Source organism: Xenopus laevis, chromosome 3S, assembly GCF_017654675.1.
Source record: "Xenopus laevis strain J_2021 chromosome 3S, Xenopus_laevis_v10.1, whole genome shotgun sequence".
Taxonomy (NCBI): Eukaryota; Metazoa; Chordata; class Amphibia; order Anura; family Pipidae; genus Xenopus; species Xenopus laevis.
The window spans coordinates 76,593,835-76,606,287 of record NC_054376.1 but is presented as its reverse complement, the minus strand read 5'-3'; the positions used below and the strand labels follow the sequence as shown (position 1 = coordinate 76,606,287).

At 37.5% G+C, this 12,453-nt stretch overlaps 1 protein-coding gene across 2 annotated transcripts; it reads right to left on the bottom strand.

Annotated features, from left to right (window-relative positions):
• Nucleotides 1-600: 600 nt before the first annotated feature.
• On the bottom strand, nt 601-12,093 carry creld2.S (cysteine rich with EGF-like domains 2 S homeolog). 2 transcript variants are annotated; one of them, NM_001094774.1, is given in 10 exon segments: nt 601-921; nt 1,443-1,583; nt 3,892-3,987; nt 4,080-4,163; nt 4,810-4,905; nt 6,668-6,844; nt 8,354-8,445; nt 8,713-8,823; nt 10,157-10,239; nt 11,517-11,835. In NM_001094774.1, coding segments are annotated over 10 exon segments (1,086 nt in total). In that variant the 5' UTR covers nt 11,640-11,835; the 3' UTR covers nt 601-838.
• Nucleotides 12,094-12,453: the final 360 nt, after the last annotated feature.

Sequence of the window (12,453 nt, the reverse complement as noted above, 5' to 3'; positions counted from 1 at the left end):
CCAATCTGGAACCTCGATGTAGAAGCCAGGAGTCTGCAGTTTGAATAATACAAATTTTTTACTTTACATTATGATTAAAAGCAACAGCCTTATGCATTTCATGTCACCAAGGACACTAAATCACAGGCTCCACAGACTTTATATTTTACATTGTTTATAGTCTATAGGAACTAAATTTGCTGAGCAATTTTGAAAACTTTTCACCACTAATCTGAGCACCTTTTTCAGAAAAAGTGTGGCAGTGGCCAATAGGAAAACCATTTTCACAGACTATGCTGAGAAACAGCTACCTCTAGCTCAAAGTTTTTGAATGCTTAGGCCTTTGCCACAGTTCTTACAGAACAGAAACAATATTTGGTCAGAAAAAAAAGTTAAAGAATTTTGAATTTAGTAATTCAAATACTGGAGTTTTCTTTCAGTTAACAAAATAGTAAGTAGCATTTCCCTTTCGGTTCAAAGAGAGAAACTGATCATTGCACTATGGCATTAGTACAAATATAATGATCACCCACTACCAGTTCATCAAGGTGGGGGGGACAAAGGTATGTTCCTAGTGTTTCTCGGATGTGTAGTTTTATCGAAGATGGAACCAGGCTATAATTTTTCACAGAAAGAAACAAGTTTATTATAAAGTAATGTAGGAAAATATAAGCTCACTCTTGTGTTGTTGTATTAAGAAACATATGCAGCTTTTAGGGCAAATCCATTCTCAGAGATATCCAGCACAACGGGTTGGCATAATTGTTACTTCTTTAACAAATGCATGGCTGCCTTCTTTGTAGAGTGTGGTTTTAATTTAAATAACTTAAAATGTTGAATGTAATGTTTTTGGTGAATATCAGAGGTCCTCATGTGCAGTATTTGAAATATTGATGTCACTTGCTGATGTCCCCATTTCACCATCCGTCACTTCAGTGTTTTCTAAAGGAAAACAAAACCACACAAAGATGAGCTTTGTTCATTTAAGGAACATGCATACACTGTGTTTCTTACAAAGGGCATTCCTCCAAACTTCCAGTAAGCAAAGATAATACAAGTACCCTGATCCACCCTGGCCTGGCTACACCCATGACCTGCCCCAAACACCATCCACTTTCACTTAAGCCCCACTTGATGCCTGTGAATCTGGACCTTCCACTTTAATAGGACAGCTGGTTTGTAGGATATATGCATCAATATTCATAGTGTTTAATATAATTGTTGCAAAATTGGCTACAGTCTATGGGCTAGTAGCCCATAGCAAACAATGATTAGGTAATATTGTGTAACCAAGTGTTAAAGCAAAAACTGTAGGCAGCATGCCCTTTACCTCCAGACGGTATTAGAAAGAAGATGGCTGCAACTTAAACGCCTTATATGCCATACAATAAAATGCTAAAGTGTATGGTCACAATATTGCCATTATTCATCATGTCAGGGGATGAAAAAATGTAGAGGCTCACCTGCTTCCATAATTTTTACACAGTTTCCTTCCTTATCTTCAAATCCTTCTGAGCATGTGCACTTGTAGCTGCCTGCAGTATTCAAGCAGGTTTCATTTTCTCGTGAACATACTTGTTCTGAAGCATCACACTCATCAACATCTGAAGTGTAAAAAAGCAAAAACAATATATATATATATATATATATATATATATATATATATATATATATATATATATATATATATATAAAATAAAACACAATAAACTGCAGCTCATCCCTTTTTATTGGGTGCACGTGGGTGAGGCTTGATAAACAAATTACACAAAGTTTGACCCCAGCACTCCAATATAAAACCCCAAGAGAAACCTATTTTTGCACAGCTGAACTGTAACTAGTAAAAAAGACACTTTTAGTTACAAAGTTGGTACAAAATATGTATAAGCTGACGTGCCCCGTCAAGGCAGTGTCCATGCGTCAGTCCTACCTAAGTGAAAAAAAGTGTTATTTTTGGGGGGAGAAAGACCATACCTGCTTTTCTCTTTATTTAGCATGATCTCTTCCAAAAACACCATTGAATTTTGGATACATACATTGCAAACACTGTCCCCTAAAGGTCTTAACAGGGAGTATGACCTGTATGCTTTCATGTGATTGAAAGGTATTTTTGTAACACTTTACTATTGGATTGTTGGGACTAATTGAATATGACATCCTGATTCCACATAACTTTTTTGTTCATAGTTACATATTGTTACTTTTGACCGATATGTTACTTTAATCTTTGCATGCTACTGTTACCACTGTCTAAATGGATACTGATGCAATATACAAGTTAAATGTATGCTTATTGGTCTTTAGGTAGTACATGATGAACCACATCCCACTTGATGGGTGTGGCCTGTACACATGGCTTTAAAAGGATGTGATGTCATTGTAATCTTTATTGCTTGATAAAGAAGCGGGAGCTTCGAAACGTTGTACTTAATAGTTGCTTGATAAAAGTTTTTTCTTGATCACAAAGCAAGTTGTCTGGACTTTTTTGATTGATATATAATTTGTCCTTTGGACTAGGTCACAGACCAGGGTTAATCTCCACTCCATTTTGTTGGATTATATATATATATATATATATATATATATATATATATATATATATATATATATATATATATATATATATATATATATATATATATATATATATATATATATATATATATATATATATATATATATATATATATATATATATATACACATACACATACATATATATATATACACACACACACACACATCAGTAAAGTTCCAAGCTATTTGATCACACTATAGGTGAGGTTGTGGTCACATTGGTACTATAATGAACACACATTGGCACTTGTCTAGCAGTAAAAATCATTGAAAAAAATGTTTTCTTTTGAGACTACTAAGTTAGAACATACAACCAAAACTAGAAATAGCATTGTCAAAATTTGTGTTTTAGGAATACAGTCCACCGTGTATGTACATACAGAGACCTGTGGATGCTATTAATTACTGGATGGCTGGAGGTGGGTAATGACCATTGCCTGGCTAGCCTTAATGCAAAGTTATTGTGGAATAACCTGAAAGTGGAATGCTAATCTCTCACATAAACTCAATTGCCACAACAAATATACACATGGGTAAAAAGTCAGCAACCCAGGAAAACAAAACAGATAAATGCAAAGTTGCTACACAAATGTTGCTAACAAAACAAACTGCAAATGCAAAATAGGCCAATAAAAAGTTTCTTAAATAAAATTGCAAAACTGAATGTGGCAGTACAAAATACTAAAGTTATTTTCCGTGTATATTTCCTCTTTCATTTAAATATATGTTATCTACAGTGCCTGGTCTTTCTAAAATCATGCAAGACAAACCAGAACCAAGTCTTTAAAGAAGAACTGAATGGGAATTTGGACAGATTAGGCGTTTCTGCCAGAATACAGCTTCAGCAGATTGGAAGAGGAGAAGTACCGTTAATGCAGATTTCTACCACAGAGCCCATATGTCAGAATCTCTCATATTTCATTACTTTCACATTGTTCCAAGTCTGATAACCAGACCACCTTGTCCTGTGCTGACTAGTAATGATCACTAAAGTTTTATTCCATACATTCCAACTCACAAGTTATAATGAAATATAAGATGTCAACTATATTTCAAACTCATGCAATTAATATTTTGAAGTAACAAAAACCTCAACATTTTCTAGCTGAGATTGAGCTGCAGAGCCTCCAAATTGCTTAGGCACAGAATGCTTTCAATACTAACGAAAATAGATTATCATCCAGCCTGTGACTGAATACAAACTGCTTTTTAGCTATTTATTATACTTAAGAACTTTTTAACAAAATATCCCAATAGTCTGCATAATGATTGTTCTCCAGGCTAAGAAAAAAAAGAGGGAATTGGTGCTTAAATTTTGATTATTTGGACACATACCTGTACATTTTTCAGCTAGCAAAACATAGCCAGTAGCGCAGTCCTTACAGTTTTCAGGGCCTTCCCCAGAACAGCCCAAGCAGCTTCCATCACATTCTTAAATACAAAAAAAAAAAAAAGATATTTTATAGTGATAACTATATGTTTCTTTTCAACATCTGTGATTAAGAATTTATAATGCCACGAACCTTTACACAAAAAGGAGCCTTCGGTATTTAAACAATATTGACTATCCTTGCAAGGGGATTCTTCAGAAGCACATTCATTTAGGTCTATATTCAAAAGAAGACAATATTTTCATGAATAAAATACAAGCGCTTGTTACATAGTGATGTGGTGTAGTGATCACATAAAACAAGCAATGTATAAAATAAAGGCTTTTTTTAATGAAAAATATGTTTCTAGAATGTGCCATTGGAATACCAAATAGAAAAATTGCAATTGTAAAGGAATTGTTTAGTGTAAAATAAAAATAGATAGGCTGTGCAAAATAAAAATGTTTCTAATATAGTTAGTTAGCCAAAAATGTAATGTATAAAGGCTGGAGTGACTGGATGTGTAACATAATAGCCAGAACACTACTTCCTGCTTTATAGTTCTCTCATTGGTAACCAGGCAGTAACCAATCAATGACATGGGGGGGGGTCATAACTGTTGCTTTTGAATGTGACCCACATGCTAAGAATCAATTGCAAGCTCACTGAACAGTTACAGTATGTCCTATGTGGCCCTCTTCAACTAACTAAGAGATAGAGAGCTGCAGGACATTACAGTGCCATTCTTATTCCTTATTACTCCAGAATGGTTACCCTGGCAAACAAGAACCCATTTTATTATAAATGAAATTAAACATATAAAATAATAAAACAAGACACATTAAGGTTAAGGCACCAAAGGTTTTATAACACAAACACATACCTACACATTTTCCATCATCTTTAATCCATCCATTTTTACATTCTTTGCAGTCTTCATTAGATGGTCCATCACAAGTTTTACATGCTTGGTTGCAAGCTGTGGAGATATTAATACCATTGACAATTACCAGTGCCATCTGCATTTTAAAAAACTACTACTAAATGCTGCAAACCACGGTATAAGGCACATCGAGCAGGCATCTGTAAACAAGACTGCCTACTCGTTTTTCATTGGTGGGCGGGCAGGACTAGGAGAAGAGGCAGACAGGCCAAGCCGAAGAGACGGCCATGGGCCGTAAAGGTTTTGAGCGCTGCTGAAAATAGCAGATATGTGGGGGATATGATTGCGCTGCGAGCAACACAAAACCGGCTCATATATAATAATGCTTGGCAATTTAAAAAATGCTTATATTCATCCCCCAAAGGCAAAGGGGGATTATCATTTTTGGCCATAGATCCCCTTTAAATTAAGACTAAAGACTAGTGAATATGAAGACAGTAAATGTTTGTGTTTCATGAGAGGTGCATGTTTGAATACGAATCTTGATAATTTAGCCAAATTATCTAAAATGTATCCAGTAGCACCCCCTATTTTAAGCTTTTCATGGGCCAGGAAAAAAAATGTTTTGCAATACAGGAACACCTAAAATCTGGAAAAGGTGACAAAGCAACTTAAGCTTCAATTATTTGAAGTACATAAGCATGGGAATCTGTTTTTGTGCTATACCGTGTTAATGACAAGCTCTGCCACATTACTGTTACATGATCGGGACACCATTTCTATACCACTCTGCATTAAGTGATTTGTGGATGGAGGTATGAATCGCATTGTTATTCACTACAGAAGGATCCAGGGCAAAATATGCATGTGGCTATTATTACAAACAGCTTCATTTCAAATATAATAACATTTATAGAGCTGCCTTGTTTGTACCTACATCTGAAGCCATTAAAACACTTTTGAAGCAATAATCCCAGTTTTGTGGTGTGCTACAGTGTACCTTGAACTTCCAACATTTACAGAGAACATACAGGCATTTACAGAAAAAGACACAATCTGCTAAAAACACCCACTGAAATGCATTTAAATTGGTAGGACCACTAATTAGTGTAAAATATGCATATGTGAATACATTGTATTTCTAGTTATGTGGGTGAGTGGCTTTATAAAAAGTGCCCCTTAAATGTATTCTGTCAATCTTCAATATTAAGTGTAAATGTATTTCTTATCTGGATACAGGGAATGTAACTCCAGGGGCCCTAGCCCCTCTTGGACAAAAATGAGGGTGGCACATGATGCGCAAAAAACCCCGGGGGGTTAACCATTTCATATGCATGGCGGGTCATGGCGGGCTCATACCTCTATAGTAATGTCACATGGATATATACAACACCAACTGTGCACTAGCTCTACATTTTCCACTGCCTTAAATTCTAAAGCGGGCCATAGATGCAAAGATCCGATCATACAAATCCTCGATTTGTACAATTTTCGGACCGCGTGCGAAGAGACCCGACATTTTTCTTCCAGCGGAGATCGTTCGTTTGGTGGATCAGACAAGTTAAAAGATTTCCGTCGGCTGCCGATAATTTCTCTGTATGTATTGCGGATCGGACAATTTTCAGTGGGAGACTATCACCAGCTTTGTCGGACATTGTACAATTGCTGTCAAGGGCAGAACATCGGCTGATCTGTTCTTTACTACTTTATTTGATCTGAATGGTTAGTGGCAGGTCGGGAGATGGAGAAGCCGATCGTTCAAGGATTCGAATGATCGGATCTTAGCATCTATTGCCAGCTTTAGCCTATTGATCTGTACCTCCTGAACTACTATTGTAAATGAATGCAGATTATTTACCAGTGCACAATGAATAAGTGTCATTTCTTTCAGAACTGAAGTATTCATCTGCACATTCTAGGCAAAATGGTCCGGTGTATTCAGCTTCACACCGACACAATCCATCTCCACTTCTTGTTCCATCACCGTTACAAAATCCATTGCCATGACACGGCCGTTCTGAACCACCCAGACAAGCTGAAATGAATAGTTTCATACAGTTCAATACTTTCAGAAAAATATCCATATAAAGATAACATTTGTTCATTTATTTGTGAGCTCACCCGCATTTTTCTGCTGTTAGTGTTACTAATACCTGGGCTGAGAAAAGACAAAACCAACAGAGCCTTAAAGACAATTACACCTTTAGGATTTATTACTGTTCTTTTTTACCCTCCAACTCAGAAAAAAAATTCAGTAACAAAACACAATTAGCTGTATCAAACAATTCCTATTATCATCAAGATTTTTTTTTTAAAGGTATGCATTGCAATCATTGCTGGATAAATGCAGACCTTAAGCCCCCCCCCAATTTCCACTGGTTATATTGTATATTGCTTTGGAAGGAGCGGACATTTTCCCTTTTTGATCAAAAGCAAAAGTCTTACTGAGTAATTGTGTAACAGTTTACTACCAACACTACACTTTTCCTTTGGTATTTAAAGATGAAAACTATTGTTGATCTCCTTCCCCCGGGAACATTTAAAGCAGTTAGCATGATTAAAGTTTAGCCTAATGAGGATGGTGAATGACATTCCACGTTACCAGTAGATGGCTCTTCACCAGAAAGCGGTATGCCAAGGGTGCATTTAGACAGCAAACCTTAGCCTGCCCCCTTTCCCTCAGTTCCGCTGCAAAATATTTATTTTTTTGCGGAGAGAGAGAGAAAGGAAATTATTTATGTATAAGCATAGGCCCTTGAGTGCCTATATGGTAACTAAAAGCATTTGTATACTTGTATAGGGCAGATTGTCCCCAAAACCTTTAAGGCAGAGACACACAATCAGATTTGTGGAGATTAGTCGCCTGGAGACAAATCTCCTCTTCTTCGCGTCAAATAATCTCCCTGAACTGCCTTCCCGATTGCTAGAATGCAAATTGCTGGCGGGATGGCACTTGGCATGGAAAACGAAGCGCTCCGAGTGCCACCCAGCCGGCAATTTGCATTCTAGCCGCGGGAAGGCAGTTTGGGGAGATTAGTCGCCCCGAAAAGAGGAGATTTGTCGTCTGGTGACTAATCTCCCCGAATCTGACTGTGTGTCTCTGCCCTTATTAGTCTCTGCCTATAAGCCTTTGAAAATGAGCTTACTTTGCCCTTTCAGAGCTATGGTCACTTATAATAGGGTTACAGGGAAATAAAAATCATACTTTCTGAACTCCACTGAGCTACATGCAATATCTCCATTTCTCCTCTTAACAGAGGACAGAATGTAGCCAAGCATGGAAAAGAGCAACATCAGTTGGTCTCATGTAGAACTACACAAGAAGAAGCTGCTGTGAACTAAACACAGTGTGTTGAATGGATGTACAGCTTATAGGTGTAGTGCTAGTGACCTAATAATTTAAAATTCAGTTACATTGGACATCTATATGAAAGGCAAAGCACAAACTTCTCATAAGCCATACTAGATAAAATGCCTTTCTTTCTTATATAATATGATTTAAAATGGTGTGTAGCTTTGTATTATTAGATGTATTTGCCTTTACCTAAGCAGTCAGGTCCATATGTGCCAGGTGGGCAGCAAACCTTGATAGTTTCAATGCAAAACCATTTTAGTAAATCTGGATATTTCTTTTTCCTGTTAAATACAGATAGAAATCATTTCATCAGCTTCACTCTTCTTAAGACTTTTAACATACTCTGACATGTCATAATATAACTCAAAATGTATTATTCATATTTTGTAATTGTGTTAAAAGGAGGAAAATGTTTCTATACAAAGAAGTCGGCCCAAAAACGTTTTTTTTTTGTAACTACGTAGCTGTTATCCTCATTTACAGGATCAACATCTGTCTGCAACACGACATTATGAAGAATGCAATGAAAAAAGCACATTATAACTTACATCTTAAACCACCATTTTTCTATTTGTTCTTCATGTTCTTCAACCATGTGGTTACATTCAAAGTCACTGCTGTCACAGAGATTTTCAATAATTTCTACAAGGCGTATTTCACTGCAATTAAATAAAAGTTTTTCAATTGTCTATGAATACAATGCCTGGCTGTCAGTGTGGGCAAGTATTTTATATATGTAATATGGACATGGAAAAAACAGGCTTGGAGAGTCACATTTTAAACCAATTTGGGTCACATAAGTGACAAAGATGATGGCCTTGTTCTCTTCTCATGTGTAATACTGCAGTTAGATGTATCAACACTAAAGTAGAGCTTGGTAGCATAAGTGCGGTAAATGTCTGGACTGCGGTAATAGGTAAATGGGACAAATGTAATTGCATTTAATTGTAATTACCTTAAAGGGATACTGTCATGGGAAAAAAAAAAATTTTTCAAAATGAATCAGTTAATAGTGCTGCTCCAGCAGAATTCTGCACTGAAATCCATTTCTCAAAAGAGCAAACAGATTTTTTTATATTTAATTTTGAAATCTGACATGGGGCTAGACATTTTGTCAATTTCCCAGCTGCCCCTGGTCATGTGACTTGTGCCTACACTTTAGGAGAGAAATGCTTTCTGGCAGGCTGCTGTTTTTCCTTTTCGATGTAACTGAATGTGTCTCAGTGGGACATGAGTTTTTACTATTGGGTGTTGTTCTTAGATCTACTAGGCAGCTGTTATCTTGTGTTAGGGAGCTGCTATCTGGTTACCTTCCCATTGTTCTTTTGTTTGGCTGCTGGGAGGGAAAAGGGAGGGGGTTGATATCAGTTGAACTTGCAGTACAGCAGTAAAGAGCGATTGAAGTTTATCAGAGCACAAGTCACATGACTTGGGGCAGCTGGGAAATTGACAATATGTCTAGCCCCATGTCAGATTTCAAAATTGAATATAAAAAAATCTGTTTGCTCTTCTGAGAAATGGATTTCAGTGCAGAATTCTGCTGGAGCAGCACTATTAACTGATTCATTTTGAAAAAAAAATTTTTCCCATGACATTATCCCTTTAAAAGTAAGGTTAGCAGTCTATGGGAAAAGTGGTATCTGAAGAACACATAGCAATAATAGATGTACCTCCGTCAAAATCTTTGATTTCTGGGCAAATATCTATTGATCACTGTTATGTTTGCTGGATTCACTGCAGTGGCCATAGGTTACAATAAAAAGCAGTGACAAGCAGAGATGGCCAGGGTGGATAATAAGATCCACTGATTGGCACTTGCTCTGGCAGTCAAAACAAGCCCATGAGACACTGGCCAAAAGTTCCCTTTCAGTAGCAGATTTGTACTTTCTACAGCAGCTGTGAAAGATCAAAGTGAATTGGTGATTGCTCAGACTACTGGAGTGCAGCAAATAAACATTTTCTGTAAATGATACCCAAAAACTTATACTTTACCTAGATTCATATTTGGATAATGTTTTTTCTTCCCAGGCTGTATTTCCACCTCCAAAATTCTTTTTTGCTGTATTCTCTAATCCCTGCAGAAAATGAATGAAAGTTAAATTTGCCAACAAAAAACATCTTCCTATTTAGTGCTGGTGATAAAAATGGAAAACATTTCATGAGAAATGATGAATGAAATGTAAGAGATGATCATAACATTTTAAGTATATAAATATCTAAGGGATCATTTATGCACACCAGTGTAAAAGCAAATTCTATCCAACAATAGGTGTGTGCCCATGAAGTTAGTATGTATGCTGTCATCACAGAAACATAGGGCTCTTTCGAAATAGTTCATTATATGTTTACATTTTTATATTATACATTTTTATAATTTATTTGTATAAATGATCCAAAAAATATCCAAAAAGAACAAACAGGCAATGTTAAGCAGGACTTGTTTTTATTAATTAAAGCAGATGCTAGTTTGCACAGTCAGTTGCAAGTTTGTTAGTCAGTGAAACTACCAACTAGTTTGAAGAGACCGTGAATGGCTAATCAATAAACAGCCAAACTACAACTTAACTTTAACGTATTCAATGTCACAGAGATAAAAACCTACCAGGCTTCTCATATCAGTCCTGCCTGTAACGTCACTGAATCTTATTTAGGGTCAGGGCACACAGGCAGATTCTGGGAGATTAGTCATTAGTCTGGGAGAAAAAAACTCCTCTTCTTCGGGGCGACTTACATACCTCCCAACATTTTGGAAGTAAAAAGAGGGACAAAAAATTTTTTCGCACATAGAACTACGAAATTTTTTGACCATGCCCCTTTCTGTGGCCACACCTCCTAATTACCATGTTCATTTTACAAAATTTGGCAGGTTATGAAAGTTTGAAAATATTTCTCCTTATCTAAACTGTTTTTTTTTTTGTCTCAAACTTGTAACAAAGTATCTTATTTGCACCTGTTAGCTGTTCTGTGCTCTCTGTTAAAAGCCAATTAAGTGAGAAATTGTTTCTTTTTCGGTCTGTTCAGTGCCGAGAAAATAGGGACTTTCTAGTACAAATGAGGATTAAGTATAAATTAGTTTGGGATCCAGTGCAAGGTACTGTTTTATTATTATAATAGAGAGAGGGGACTTTATTTTTAAACGTTAAATTATCGAATCAAAACAGAGTCTGTGGGAGATGGTCTTCATAGCTTTCTGGACAGCGAGTTTGCAGATGAAGGATCCAGTAGCAGTAGTATGTAAAGGTGATGAGACTGTTCTAGCAGCACCTCAGCTGAGCAGCATGCAGTGTGAGCAGTGTTCTAACAAATCTCTTATTGCATTCAATAAAGGGGTCTATGTGAGACGGTCACTCACCTTGTGGAACCTGTCCACCAACTTTCTGCACGTCTCACAGGAGTCATCTCTGGCTACAGCTGCAGAACACAAGAGACAGAAGAGCAGCCAGGCGGATAAGTGCAAAGCTCTGCTCCCATTCATAGCAGCCTACACACTCAGCGCACACAATAAAGCCGCAGCTATACGGGCACGGAGCGGGGGTTGGACAGTAACGACACCGGCCTGTGCTAATTGATGGTTCCTAGAGTGCAATGGACAGTCTTACACGGGGCATTGGATTCAATAGCAGCGTTCCACAGCCATGTCAGCTACCGGCATCCAAGCCCGCCCCGATGTCTCACCGACACTCCCTATTGGCGTTCCAACGCGACCGCTAAAAGCGTGGACCAATAAGGACTCGCCACGCTTGGGCCAATGAGGACCACACGCGTACTGTTCGGTTCCGGGACCGGGACCTGTTACCAAGTGATTATCAAAAGGAGATAGATAAGAGTGGAAACAAGTACAGCATAAACTTGGTTCCTAGCTCTATTAACTGTTTTAAGGGGATAAGCAGCGCATTTTCTCTGTCACGGTTGGCTGTTGGCTTCTGCACTCAAACTATTGGGACAGAAACAATTTGCTCCTCCTACATACATTTGAGCCACAGACTTATGGGAGTTGCGCTCTCACACCATTGTGCCCTTGCTTTTTGGCAAATGCCAGCCTGTACATGTACATACCTTTTATTGTTGAAAAATTCAAAACCTTTTTCTTTACATAATGTGTTTAGGATCATTACTTTCTCACAGATTGGTATTTATTTAAACAGGGCCCTCTTTACCTCTTGTATTGGTTATGCACCATTTATTGGACAGGTACAGGTAGGGTCGGAATGGCCGGACACCGGGAAAAAAAACGGGTGGGTCGCGGCCCTTATGAGCCCCCGTCAGGCCAGACCCCCTCTCCCAATCTA